A 14,878-nucleotide genomic window follows, 5' to 3' on the forward strand; every position below is an offset into this window, starting at 1 on the left:
CCACACTAAACATACTTTTCACAATGGTAAGAGAGTTGAAGCATGGGAGCCACAGGCCTGTTTGACCACAAGTTGTTCATGATGATAATTTAATCAATTTAACTTTTTTCTGCAGAATATAATATAATTTTATTTTTACAACCACATTGATAGCTGCTTTTAGTCATTGTTTTTCCCTCTAGAAAAAATCCTCAATGTATCTGGGTTGTAATTTTACTATTAGCCAATCCTCAGTCAGCCTCCAAGGTGTTGGCAATCCTTTGTCACTGTTCCCAAAGAACACCTGGCTATGTTTTGGGAAAATCATGAGATTTCTTTGAAACTAGACATACTTGGGTTGTAATTCTAATTCTGACACTTCTAGTTCCCTTGACACTTGAGTGTTAGTATTTTGAGATTAAATCTGTTTATTTGTGAAGTGAAAATAAAAATGTCCACTTTGATAGAGTGTTGGACTGGGATGCAGAGGACCTAGGTTTGAAACCCCAAGGTCACTGGCTTGAGCATGGGCTCATCTGGCTTGAGTGTGGGCTCACCAGCTTGAGTGTGGGGTTGATGGCTTGAGCATGGGATTATAGACATAACCCCCTGGTCACTGGCTTGAGCCCAAAGGTCACTGGCTTGAAGCCCAAGGTCGCTGGCGTGAGCCCAAGGTTGCTGGCTTGAGCAAGGGGTCACTAGCTCTGCTGCAGCCCCCTGGTCAAGGCGCTATGAGAAAGCAATCAATGAACAACTAAGGAGACTAAGGAGCTGCAACAAAGAACTGATGCTTCTCATCTCTCTTCCTTCCTGTCTGTCCGTCCCTCTCTCTGTCTCTCTCTGTCTCTGTCACACACAAAAAATGTCCACTTTGTAGGGGTACTTTTAAAATTAGATATGATAATATGACCAAAAGTTTTGACAAGGTTCTCAGTTCTTGGATGTGTTCACCTACTGTTTGAATATTAAATGATGGTCAGCCCAGGTATAGCAGTTCAAACATGTTAGATTCATTTAAATGATTAAGAAGCTTAGATACCATTTACAGTGCGATCTCAGACATTATTAAGAGTTCACCATGTGTCAAGTATTATCTTGGAGTGGAGGATACAGGATATAAGCAAATGTCTAGAAGTTTACAGTGTTAGAAAAAAACATTTAGCCTTTCCATTCTTAAGTTTCACCATCTGAAAAGTAATTTTCATAAAATTTCTCTCTATCATATTTTAATATCTCTAAATTGCTATGAGCACTTAAGAAAAAGACAGGTATAATAAATCAAGGGTCATTAAGTCTTGAAAGCAAGCTCGAGCTCACATGTCCAGAACCCAGAAAAATCTCCCCCAAAGTGGTATCTGTCTTCTGATCTTCTTCTCCCTTTGTGTACATTAAGTACAGCTGCCTACGTTCTCTTACTCAGCTTAGCAAGTGTAGAAGAAAATAAGCCTGTCTGGGAAAAGCAGAAAGTTTTACAGGTTACTGGAAAATATAAAATGTTTTAAACTATTGCAAAGCTGATGCTATAGTTTGTGTAAATTCTAGAAGCTCCATCTTTATTTTTGGAGCATCCTAATTTTCCTGAGAGATTTGTGCTTTTATTGCAGTAATGACTACTTCATGGACAATGTCACAGCCCCTGACTATATGAAAAACGTCCTTGTTTTGACACTGTATCCGAACAATACCATCTCAAATACCTCTTTCTCCCAGAATTTGTCACTGGTAAGTTTTATATAGTTATACCATTATTTTCTTTGTCAAGGTTAAGATATTATTCTACTCTATGGGACTCAAATTCTAAGATGAGCAATTATTATTATTATTATCTTCACTTACTCCAATTTACTCAGCAAGTATGAACTGAGGCCAGCTATGCATAGTAGCAGGAATTCTGCTATTAAAACTCTTACAATGAGTCAGTGTGCAGGCCAGAGCAGCACTACAGTTCACACTCCTGTCACATAAGAATGAAAGTGACGGTGTGGGAAGACAGAAGAAGCCCTGGTAACTTAGGGGAGGTAGAAATTAAACAATATTAAATAAATGAAGTTTTCTACATCTTAAAACAACTTTCTGCTGATACCAATAACAAAATTATACCTTTAGAGATATATACAAGGGTGAGAAAAGGTAGGTTTATGGTTGTTTATATGGAAAATATAATAATTAATCAGTAATAATACAAGAATAAACTGTGTTTTGCATACTCAAAACCGTAAACTTACATTTGCCTATCCTGCATTCCTAAGTAAAGATGTTGTCCGCTGTTGTAATTAGAATAACATTGTCCACATTTGTTCAGGAGAGTCCTTGTTTATTCCTCTTATCCCAGCCTCCCATCTGGTTTAATATTTGTCTCCCAAAAAGGATGCTTCAATTGAGTGAGATCTAACATCAATTGACTCTAACATCACAGTGGGCTTGGTCACTGCACCTTAATGTGATCACATTCATCAAAGACAGCTGAGAGCAGGTTTGGAGTGGGAAGAGGAGGGAAGGAGCAGTCGTGAGGACCCTGAACAGTTTTGGGATAGTGAGCAAAGGCCAGGCGCAAAGAGCTCTAGAAGGAAAGCTGGGTACCTTTAGGAGTTTCACAGTTTTTCTTAGACTGGTAGTAGTTCTATGCCTTCTGATTCACAACCTTGCCAAAATTAGGGGCTACGCCCTTTTTTGGATGGGTCTGGATCTTAACTAGATTTTTTGCATCTCATAAAATGATGATTTCAGCAAAAGACCCTAAAAACAATGAGAGGTGTTTTATTTTTTCCTTTTTATATTTTCTAGCATATATACAAACTTCCAGGTGTAGTATTCAGATATCACTTGCATAGCTTCTAGGTTCTGGAAAAAGTGTGATTCTTCATAGGTGGGCAGTCCAGAATTCCCAACTAACAGAACTCACTTGGTCTCAGAGGGACACGGAACTTTTAACCCATAGCCTGACTATGTGAGGACCAGCGTACAACTATTGCAGGGGAGTTTTGACCTTCTCTTTTTTGTTCCTCTGGGCAAACATTTGTGGCCTGAGGAAACACCCAATCAGAATCTTCAAAGCAAGTTTAGTGGTATCATCCATTCAAAACTCCTCCTGCCCATTCAGGATACTCAAAGGCAGGGGTATGTTTTTGTGGTTGTGCTCCTTTATTCTTTAATGAAAATATTAAACTACAAGCATTATTTTTGTATAAAATCTTATAAGAATTATGTAAATGCTTTATGTTGACTTTCCTAGTTAAAATGATATATTTTATCTTCGTGAAAAGTAAGTACAACTACTTTTAGTTACTTTCCTAGAGACAGTGTCTCATTCTATTGATCCCAAGAGAAGACAGAATTGTGACACAGGGTTAATAAAATATTTTCCAAAATTCTCCTGTAATATTATTTCTACAATTCCCCTAATATTCATTTACCTTTCCCATGACCCTAATGACCCCAAGAACATGTTGCTTCAGGTTCAAGACCAGAATCTCTTTTTTGGAATTCATTTAAAATTTTTTCTTTCTTATTCAGGTTTTAACTGACTTTTCTCTTGCCTATTTGAATGGAATCTTGCTCTTTGGACACATGCTAAAGATATTTCTTGAAAATGGAGAGGATGTGACCGACCTCAAATTTGCACATGCTTTCAAGAACCTCACTTTTGACGGTACTGGTGACGTAATAGCAAACAACAACAACACTTAACTAACACTTTCTATAGAAAGCCACAGAAATATGGACTTAGTGGGTAGACTTTGGGAAGCAAAGAGGGGGGTTGGCAATAGATAAATAAATACCTTTGAACTTAATTGGAGGCAAACATTTTATAGATTTTGGGTGTGCTCTGATCAATAACTAGGCCCCAGTTTATGCTTTGAAATTTCAGAATCTTTGAATATCAAAGAAAGAACATGTAGCTCAAGCCCTGTAGTTATGAACAAGCTCATCACAGGTTATTCTGAGCTGTGATGTCCTGACTGTTCTAGGAGATGAGCAAGAAGAAAAATATCTGCGGTTTGGTTTTGGTTCTTCTATATCTCTCTTTCTATCCTTTGGAGGGCAGGGACCCTGTGGGACCCCTCCGACTCAACCTCTCACAATGCTGCCATCTAAAACTTCTCAACACATGTCCTTCTGAACCACAGGATCAGCGTTTCCTTTCCACACAAGCTCCTACTGAAACCCCTTTTATTTTCCAGGTCTCAACCAGATACTATGAAAAAAAATTTTTTTTAGGTTAATGTATATTAAATAAAAGACAAATGATAGTTGAGTTCTCTAACTTGCCATATATCTTTACTCTGAAAAACCTTTATCCTACTGCAGAGTGAGTCTTTTGTTGGCTTCAGAAGGTGGTAGACAAGGCAGCACCAAAGCTGAAGAGCTGCTTCAATGTCCACAGTGTATGACAACAATAGGAAGAGATGGCTTCTGCTCCCCTGAAGAAATATAATAGAAAGGGAAGGAGGCAGGGACAAAGTTTCGTTAATATTCTCCAGTGTCCCAAGTTCTTCCAGACTCTTTATGTACATTCTTAACCCTCTCCAATTTTTTAAATTGTGGTAAAACACATAATATAAAATGTACTACCTTAATCATTTTTAAGTGTAATTCAATGTCATTAAGTTTATTCTTATCATCGTGCAACGATCACCACCATCCATCTGCAGAACTCTTTCCATCTTTTAAACTTCAATTCCAGTTATTAAACAATAGTTACACATATCCCCCTAGCCCTAGCCCCCGGCTACCACTATTCTACTTTTTGTCCCTGTAATTTTATTCTACATACCTTATATAAGTGGAATCATATAGCATCTTTTGTGTGTGTGTGACTGTCTAATTTCACTTATGAGCCTCATTCCTCAAAGTTCAATCCATGTTGTAAAATGTCACAAGATATTATTGGTTGATAATTTTTTCTTTTAGCTCTTTGACTATAAAAGCCTTCCAAGTTTCTAATGCGAAATCAGCTAACAATTTTATTAAGTAGCCTTTGTATGTAACAAATCACTTCTTTTACTGCTTTCAGAATTCTCTTTGTCTTTGTTTCTTGACAGTTTAACTATAATGTGTCTGGTGTGAGTCTCTGAATTTATTTTACTTGAAGTTTATTGAGCTTCGTGTATGTTTATATTCATGTCTTTGGTTAGATTTAGGAAGATTTGGACATTCTTACTAATATTCTCTCTACCTCATACCTCATTCTCTCTTTCTTCTCCTTCTGGGACTTCCACAATGCATAGGACGATCTGCTTGATAGTGTTCCACAGGTCCTTTAGGTTCTGTTCTGTTTTCCTCAATCTTTCTCTTTCTATTCCTCAGACTTAATAATTGCCATTGTTCTATATTCATGTTTGCTGATTCTTTCTTCTGCCTACTCAAATATGCCTTTGAATCTTCTAGTGAATTTTTTCATTTTAGTTATTGTACTTTTTACTTCCAGAATTTCTCTTTGGTTTTGTTGTTGTTGTTTAGATTTTTGGTCTCATTATTGCTATTTTCATTTTGTTTATACATTATTCTTTGCATACTTTATCCATGTTTTCTTTTAGTTCTTTGACCATCTTTAAGATAACCGTTTTAAAGCCTTTGTCTAGTAGATCCACCATTAGGTCTTTTTCAAGGACAGTTCTGTTATCTTATTTTATTTTATTTTGAATGGGCCATATGTTCCTGTGTAGGCCTTGTTATTTTGTTTTTGTTGTTGAAAATTGAACATTTGAATATAATAATGTGCTAATTCTGGAAACCACATGGGGAATGAGAAATTCTCTCCTAAGGAATTCTCCATTCCCCAGGGTCTGCTGGTTTTTGTTTTTCCTTTCTGTCCTAAGTGTTTAAAGCTATCTCTATGCTGAGGAGTAAACTTAAGACCTTCTCAGTTCTTTTCTGAGTTTCTGACTTCCCCTAGGCATCTCTCTCATGTCTTCCCCTAGGTGTGTCTTCTGATTTCCTGTAGGCATATCTCTCAAAGAGAAAAGAAAGAAAAACAAAGGGAATGGCAATGGCAGCAACCCTTTATGCCCCTTGAAAGTCATATCAGCAGAGGGGTGGGGTTAGTAGCAATAGCAGGAGGTGCAGCAACAATGGCCACCACCTCTTTGTCTGCACCTCTGTGATGATAAGCAACAATCAGCAATCAGAGCACAGATCCCCAATTCTTAGAAAACAGGTCTTTCTTTTTTGCTTACCCTGGCTCCTGCAAGCTGCGTATGAGCTGCTCTAAGAACACATGCTCAGCTATCTGCCACAGAAATGAGGAATGGGGTAATAAGTAGCTGCTGTGCTAAAAGCAGAAATGGACAAAAGTTAATCACAACATACTCTCTAAGACTTCCCCTGGAAGCTGCAAACTTTTGATAGACTTTAGAGTTCCAGAATAGTTACACCAGACAGATTCTGCCAGTGCAACTGTTGTCTAAGTGGGGAGATAGATTTCTGATGCTTCCGTCTCTACCATCTTCTCAAAATCCTCCTCTGTGCATTTTTAGTTAATTTGATCATATTTGTGATCTCGGCCAAGCATCTTAATGGCCACTAACACAGGCTTAGAGCCAGGAAACATTTATTTATGTCCTAAATTAGCCATCCACTAAGTGTACAACCTGGAGCAAGTTATTTAAATCTCTCACCTCAGATTTCTCCTCAAATAAAATAGAGGTAATAGTTTCTGTATCATGATATTTTAAGAAAAATAAAATGATAAGTGCATATAAAACACTTAGCCCAGAGGCTGGTATACTAGACACAAAATAAATACTAGCTAGTATATTGAACCACATGAAACTGCTGATATTTGATCATATTTTTTACCTAAACAGCCACTTCATTAGTTTGTTGCACTGCTATTACTTCATAGATAAAAAACTGAGACATAGAGAACTTATTTTTTTCAATGTTTTCAACCAGTAAGTGATAGTGAAGGGATTTTAATCTTCTTACAATCTGAGATTGCACAGTGACATACATACTGTGATACTAGATTAATAAATATTCTTAGCAAAAACTTCTCACTAATAATCAGGAGGAACCTATTACATTTAGTGCCACCCTAAATACAATAAAAAAGATTTTTCCTTTTTTTTTTTTTTTACAGAGACAGAGAGAGAGTCAGAGAGAGGGATAGACAGGGACAGACAGACAGGAATGGAGAGATGAGAAGCATCAATCATTAGTTTTTTGTTGCACATTGCAACACCTTAATTGTTCATTGATTGCCTTGACCGCGGGCCTTCAGCAGACCAAGTAACCCCTTGCTCGAGCCAGCGACCTTGGGCTCAAGCTGGTGAGCTTTTGCTCAAACCAGATGAACCCTCACTCAAGCTGACGACCTCGGGGTCTCAAACCTGGGTCTTCCGCATCCCAGTCTGACACTCTATCCACTGTGCCACTGCCCGGTCAGGCTTTTTCTTTTAACTAAATAGCATCTCTAATTAAAATATTCTTCAGAAATCTCAGGGCCAAGAACCAATCCATCAGAATCTAACTGGTCTTTCAGTCAGCAAGTTAACAAAGACCTCTAACTCTCTGATTTTGCTCTAGGATATATGGGTCCTGTGACTTTGGACGACTTTGGTGATATTGATAATATTATGGCACTTCTGTATACCTCTGTGGATACCAACAAGGTATGTGTGACTTCTTATCGAGAACTTGGGTTGAAGTGATTGGCTGAGGAGGGGTAACTTGGGAGGTAAGTAATAGTGAAGGAATTAAAGAAGTTACATAAACATAACTTCTGGAAGTCAGTTTAAATTAGATCACAGTTATGCTCATTTTGACCCATGAAACTTTTGACCCATGAAAGTTTTTATTCAGAATATCCACTCTATTTACTATATTAAAAAATACCACGTAGAATAAATTGGTATAAAGACCAAACTAGCCTGACCAGGTGATGGCGCAGTGGATAGAGCGTCAGACTGGGATGTGGAGGACCCAGGTTCGAGACCCGAGGTCGCCAGCTTGAGCATGGGCTCATCTAGTTTGAGCAAAAGCTCACCAGCTTGGACCCAAGGTCACTGGCTTGAGCAATGGGTTACTTGGTCTGCTGAAGGCCCACGGTCAAGGCACATATGAGAAAGCAATCAATGAACAACTAAGGTGTCGCAACAAAAAACTGATGATTGATGTTTCTCATCTCTCTCTGTTCCTGTCTGTCTGTCCCTATCTATCCCTCTCTCTGTCTCTGTAAAAAAAAGAAAAAAAGTCCAAACTAATAATGGGATATCAATCAGAGGTGACAGTTCTCTTGTAAAAATTATTTATGCATTTCCACAACTAAAAATTTCAATGAGCCCTGGCCAGCTGGCTCAGTGGTAGAGCATTGGCCCAGTGTGTGGAAGTCCTGAGTTTGATTACTGGTCAGGGTACACAGGAAAGGTGCCCATCTGCTTCTCCACCCTTTCCCCTCTCCTCTCTCTCTATCTCTCTCTTTCCCTCCCATAGCCAAGGCTCCATTGGAGCAAAGTTGGCCTGGGTGCTAAGGATGGATCCATAGCCTCCACCTCAGGCACTAGAATGGCTCTGGTTGCAATGGAGCGACGCCCCAGATGGGCAGAGCATCACACTCTGGTGGGCATGCCTGGTGAATCCTGGTCAGGTGCATGCAGGAGTGTATCTCTCTGCCTCCTTGCTTCTCACATCAAAACAATACAAAAAATTTTTTTTTCAATGAAACATTTCCTGTTCTCTCCACCTGAATGCTCATAACAATCACTGTGTAATCTCTCTGGCATGTATAAACAGCCCTATAATGCTATGCTTTTATTCACATTATATATGCCTTTTCTTCTCTCCACTTTAGTAGGTTCTTAAAAGAAAAGAAATGGGTCTTACCTCTACATGTTTTCAATGCTTAGCTTATTATCTGGCACATAGTTAATGGCTGATTATTTAATTTGAAAACAAAACGCCTACCTTTATGTCACCCTAAGAAGTGCCTATCCAAACTATGAAAACCCCCATTGTAGCCAACCAAATTATCAGTGGAAGCTTTTTGTGTTTAATAGATTGTGTCCTTGCTTAACTGAGACTATAAGAGAAAAAAATTATTTGTTTTCATGTACTTTTCCAGTGTGCACATTATGGCATTCTTATGAATGCACATATTGAACCATGTTTGTCAAAGATATCAGTAATGGAAAATGTGGAAAGCTAAAGAAAGTTAAGCCAGAAATTTGGGAGCAGAATTTCAAAACATAATCCAAAGTTTTCAGTTATAATATTGGATTTTAATATGCTATATTTAGCATACATTTGATGGAAATACCTTAAAATAAGACCCCTTCATGCTTCAGTTACTCATCATACAACAAAGATAAATACACTCCCCTCTAGGTTATTTGCACTTGGGATGAGAAGCAAATACTTGTGATAAGATTCTATGTCAGCGTCGTGGCTGCTCTTCAAAACACAAAATGTTGTTCTGTGCACTTATTCTCTCTGAAGGCAAATATAGCTAAATTTTTCAATAATCTAATGCCACCAATTGTGCTTTCTAATATGTGTATATGGAAAAACCAGAGATTAATTTTCAAAGCACAGGTCTACAGGTATATTATTATTCTATATCTAGAGTAAGTCTCAGTAGAGATTCACTGCATCATATCCTAATATATAGGATATTTCTTACCCTCAATGTGTGCAATTATAGATTCTGCTGTCAAGGTAAGAGTGTATTTTTGAGGATGTAACATTTTTGTACAGAATGTTTTAAGGGAATGGTGGTGAATTTAGAAAGAGGATTATTTTTTAGATGCCTCTTAAAAGCTGATGCAATGTGCATAGCAGTAATTTAAAGATACATTATTATTCCCATTGTCAGGTTACTTGAAAAAAAAAAGGCTTTCATCTTAAAAACCTAGTATTATGTATAAGAAAATGCATTAGAGGAAAGGAATAGAAAAGATTTGTAAGTTTTGTAGTTGACAGAACCTAAGAAATGTAGAATTATTTCAGAGCCCCTTGACATGTATCCAAATGGAAATTTATATGAAATATTTAGCTGTGGTGCATTTTCTCAAGACACCATTTTGAATGGCAACTTAATATTGTGGAAAATTTTGGTGCTTCACTTCTCAAGAAACTTGGAACTAATAATTTAGTTTCTCTTAGCTTCTGTTTTATCTTTACTGTTTTTTACATTTTTAAATTTTCAATGACAGTTTATACCCAATATTATTTTTTGTTAGTTTCATATGCACAGCATTGTGGTAAGATAATCATATACTTTACATAGTGATTCCCTAGATGTTTCAAATACCTATCTGGCACCATACATAGTTATTACAATATTATTGACTCTATTCCCTATGCTGTACTTTACATCGTGTGACTATTTTGTGACTACCAATCTGTACTTCTAAATTCCTTCACCTTTTACATCCATTTCTCTAACCCCTCCTCCCCTCTGACAACCATCATGTCTGTTCTCTGTATCTGTAAGTCTGTTTCTATTTTGTTTATTTCTTTTGTTCTTTAGATTTTACATATAAATGAAATCATGTGGTACTGTCTTTTCTCTGACTGACTTATTTCATTTTGGATAATGCACTCTAGGTCCATGCTGTCACAAATGATAAGATTTCTTTCTTTGTTATGGCCAAGTAATATTTCATTGTATAAACGTACTACAGCTTTTTTTTATCCATTCATCTACTGATGGATTCTTGGGTTGTTTCCATATCTTGGCTTTTGCAAATAACAGTGCAATGGACATAAGGGTGTATATATTCTTTCAAATTTATTGTTTGGGATTTCTTCAAATATATACCTCAAAGTGGAATCACTGAGTCATCATACAGTTCTGTTTTCAATTTTTTGAAGAACTTCTATACTACTTTCTACAGTGGCTGCACCGTATTCATTCCCAACCGCAGTGCGTGTGGGTTCATTCTTCATATTCTCAATAACACTTGTTGTTTATTGATTTATTGATGAGCTCCATTCTGACAGGTGTGAGGTGATACCTCATTGTGGTTTTAATTTGCATTTCTCTGATGATTTGTGACATTGAGCATCTTTTCATAGATGCTCAATGGTCTATTGGTCTTGGTCTCTATTTTAAAATTTATAAAACGAAAAACTTGAACCAGTTCTCTAAAGACCCAAAGAACCTGTGTTGGGCAGACATAGTGTATGGTAATTAAACAAACAAACAAAAAACCCCCAGAAAACTAAATGACCCACATGGAGCTTAAATCTACATTCATTCTGTGAAGCAATAAATGGATCCTAACAAGCTTCCCTACAGCTGGTTAACACTATCTTGTTTCACTGAGAACTGTTACTATGAAATTCAAATAATCATTTGACAGGACAGTCATTTCATTAAAAGTCATTCTAAAAATCTTTTTCTGTTCATTTTTTTTCATGCCCTGACACAGTACAAGCTTCTTTTGACTTATGACACTCACAAAAATTTCACTAAACCAGTGGACATGAGGCCCACATTCATCTGGAAGAATCACAAACTTCCTAATGACATTCCAGGCCAAGGTAAGGTATCCTTAGTGAATTTTCTTTTTCTAAAATTGTTTTTCCGATAAAGAAAGTAAATTCTATGGTTTATGCAATTGGTCTGTGATTTTTGTTTTGTCTTGTTTATTGTCTGAATTGTATTTGCCAGGTTTGTAAATGTGAACTTTACTTCTCTGTACAATGAATGATATTACAGTTTCGATCAAATGTGGAATATATTCTTATTCTCACTTAGCATACCTATTTTAAATATGTGTTCTACCCACCCTCTGACCTATAATTCTATAGGAAACTAGTTTTGATAATTGGAACAACAAAATATATTTTTACTGCTTTTATATTCTACAACAGTAAACTCAGAGAATACATATTTCAGCAAGGAATACTTGATGTCATCAGGCTGGGAGGAGGTCAAGGAGCAGGACCTCTAAAGTCCCCCTGTTCTCTCATAGGACATATACTTGGGTTATAATGACGGTTACTAACCCGCTTAAGGTGAGGTCTTATCATGTTATGGAAAACCCTAACATGACCAAGCCTGCATCCATGTAGGTTTCGGTGCAACTGTATGACATTGGCCATCTCTAGACAGGCTGGCCAAGTATGTCCTGGGCTCTCAGAACAGTCTGTTCTTGGTAGAGTTGGCCAAGGCTTATCACAATAAATAATAAGTAATTCCATGTAACTGATATATTTTAAGGAAAAAATATTTAAATTTAGACAAATATTTATGTCCCAAAATCCAAAAAAGAAAAGAAGTAGAGCCTGGCCAGGCAGTGGCACCATGGGTAGATTGTCAGACTGGGACAGGTTCAAAACCCCATGGTCACCAGCTTGAGTGAGGGCTCACCTGGCTTGAGTGCAGGGTCACTGGCTTGAGCAAGGGGTCACTCGCTCTGTTGAACCCCCCCCCCATCAGGACACATATAAGAAAGCAATCAACGAACAACTAAGGTGCCACAATGAAGAATTGATGCTTCTCATCTATCTCCCTTCCTTCCTGTCTGTTCCTATCCGTCCCTCTCTCTGTCTCTCTCTGTCACACACACACAAAAAAAAGAAAGAAAAAAGTAGAAAAACCATCAATAAAATGATTAATAAAATTATGATATAATTATAAATGGAGATTACAGCATCACTATCTTTTCATTTGTTCAACAAAGATTTACTTAGTGCAAGGCAATGTTCTAAACACTTGGGACACAGCAATGGACAACACGGATTAGGTTTCTGTTCTTGTCCAAGTCTTTATTTTCTGCCTCGTGGGTTATAATAACATTGACAGACTTCCTGCTTCAGTCCCTCCTGCCCACCTTCCACCAACCAACACCATCACCAGAATAACAGATGAGTTCAATCATATTACTGCAGTATTGCTAACACTTCAATTGGAAACTCCACCTTACCTGCAGAACAAAGTTTGAATGACTTATTATTGTACAAACTCTCTACGATCTCCCTACATCTCCAGCCATATTTTTCATTTTATCTGAAATCACTTCCCCTGTCTCTCAACTTCCTCCTACTTCCTTAAGAAAGGGTCTTATAATGGTGTGCCCTGTGTCCTTATTGGTTCTTCTCCCTATGACAGAAGTCATCACTATCCGATACACCTGGAAAACAACCACTCATCCTTAATATTTAACTTGAATTTCATCTTTCCTAAGCTTTTTCTTAGCAGCTCAATATCAGGAATATATTAATCTTGCTTTTATCCTAACAGACTTCTAACATAATATGGGGTACTTATATCACATTTACTTATTTACACATCTTTTTATGCCATGCAGTATATGTGTAGGGTCCATTCTTTATTTCTATCTCCTTGCCTCAACACAATACTTTGGGGAGGAAGGAAGGAAGGAAGGAAGGAAGGAAGGAAGGAAGGAAGGAAGGAAGGAAGGAAGGAAGGAAGGAGAATACTATAAAGTGTTTCTAATCAGCATAATTTATACTTTTCTAAGCATGCATACCTTTCTTTTAGATTAGATTTAACAAATCCAAGGTTCCCTACAACTATCATGTTTTATGACCTTAGGGTTATAAACTCAATCTACATTCATTGTGATCAAGTTAAAAAAAAATGTGATAACCCCAGCAGCCACCAGGAGGCAGCAGAAGCTCAACCTTAGTATTAATGTGATTCTGTGACTTATCTAACAAGCAAACCAAAAAAATATGTTGAATTAAAAATTACAGATTGCAAATTATAAAAATAGATATGGAGATTTAAAGTACAGCATAGGGAATATAGGCAATAATATTGTAATAACTATGAATGATGTCTGACGGGTACTAGACTAACTGGTTGATCACTTTGTAAGTTACATATATATAATCACTATGTTGTGCACCTGAAACTAATATAATATTTTATGTCATCTGTAATCTAAAAATAAATTTTCTAAACAATTTTTTCCAACTAGATTTTAATTTTTTTATTAAATTTATTGAACTGACAGTGGTTAACAAGATTGTTTAGATTTCTTTGATATATGTGTACCCACCACCCAAAATCAAATCATCTTCATTACAATATCTATACCTCTCTTTACCTTTTACTAACCCCTCCACTCCTCGTAACCACCATACTGTTGGTGTCTATGAGTTTCAGTGTTATATCTCATATATGAGTAAAATCATATGGTTCTTAATTTTTCTATCTGACTTAATTTCGCTTAGCATAATATTCTCAAAGTCCATCAATGTTGTCACAAATGGCAGTATTTCATTATTTCTTATGGCTGATTAATATTCTATTGTATATAACATCTTTTTTATTATTTTTATTTATTTTTTTAAATAAATTTTTATTAATTTTAATGGGGTAACATCAATAAATCAGTGTACATATGTTCAAAGAAAACATCTCCAGGTTATCTTGTCATTCAATTATGTTGCATATTCATCACCCAAAGTCAGATTGTCCCCCGTCACCTTCTATCTGGTTTTCCTTGTGCCCCTCCCCCTCCCCTTCCCCCTCTCCCTCCCTCTCCTCCCCCCCCAACAACTACACTCTTGTTCATGTCTCTTAGTCTCGTTTTTTGTTCCACCTATGTATGGAATCATGCAGTTCTTAGTTTTTTCTGATTTATTTATTTCACTCCGTATAATGTTATCAAGATCCATCCATTTTATTGTAAATGATCCGATGTCATCATTTCTTGTGGCTGAGTAGTAGTCCATAGTGTATATGTGCCACATCTTCTTTATCCAGTCATCTATTGAAGGTCTTTTTGGTTGTTTCCATGTCTTCACCACTGTGAACAATGCTGCAATGAACATGGGGCTACATGTTGTCTTTCCTTATTAATGTTTCTGAATTTTGGAGGTATATACCCAGTAGAGGGATTGCTGGGTCATAAGGTAGTTCCATTTTCAGTTTTTTGAGGAACAACCATACTTTCTTCCATAATGGTTGTATTACTTTACA

The 14,878-nt window shown here is 36.9% G+C and overlaps 1 protein-coding gene across 3 annotated transcripts in view; it reads left to right on the forward strand.

Annotated features, from left to right (window-relative positions):
- The window catches only part of GUCY2C (guanylate cyclase 2C), an 86,125-nt gene that overhangs the window by 17,713 nt on the left and 53,534 nt on the right, over positions 1 to 14,878 (forward strand). For all 3 annotated transcript variants that reach the window (XM_066355376.1, XM_066355358.1, XM_066355367.1), the window contains 4 exons: positions 1,584 to 1,701; positions 3,493 to 3,628; positions 7,507 to 7,592; positions 11,352 to 11,463. In XM_066355376.1, coding sequence (XP_066211473.1) covers positions 1,584 to 1,701; positions 3,493 to 3,628; positions 7,507 to 7,592; positions 11,352 to 11,463 — 452 coding nt within the window. The remainder of the gene's footprint in view (positions 1 to 1,583; positions 1,702 to 3,492; positions 3,629 to 7,506; positions 7,593 to 11,351; positions 11,464 to 14,878) is intronic.

This window comes from Saccopteryx leptura, chromosome 1 (genome assembly GCF_036850995.1).
Source record: "Saccopteryx leptura isolate mSacLep1 chromosome 1, mSacLep1_pri_phased_curated, whole genome shotgun sequence".
NCBI classification, from domain to species: Eukaryota; Metazoa; Chordata; class Mammalia; order Chiroptera; family Emballonuridae; genus Saccopteryx; species Saccopteryx leptura.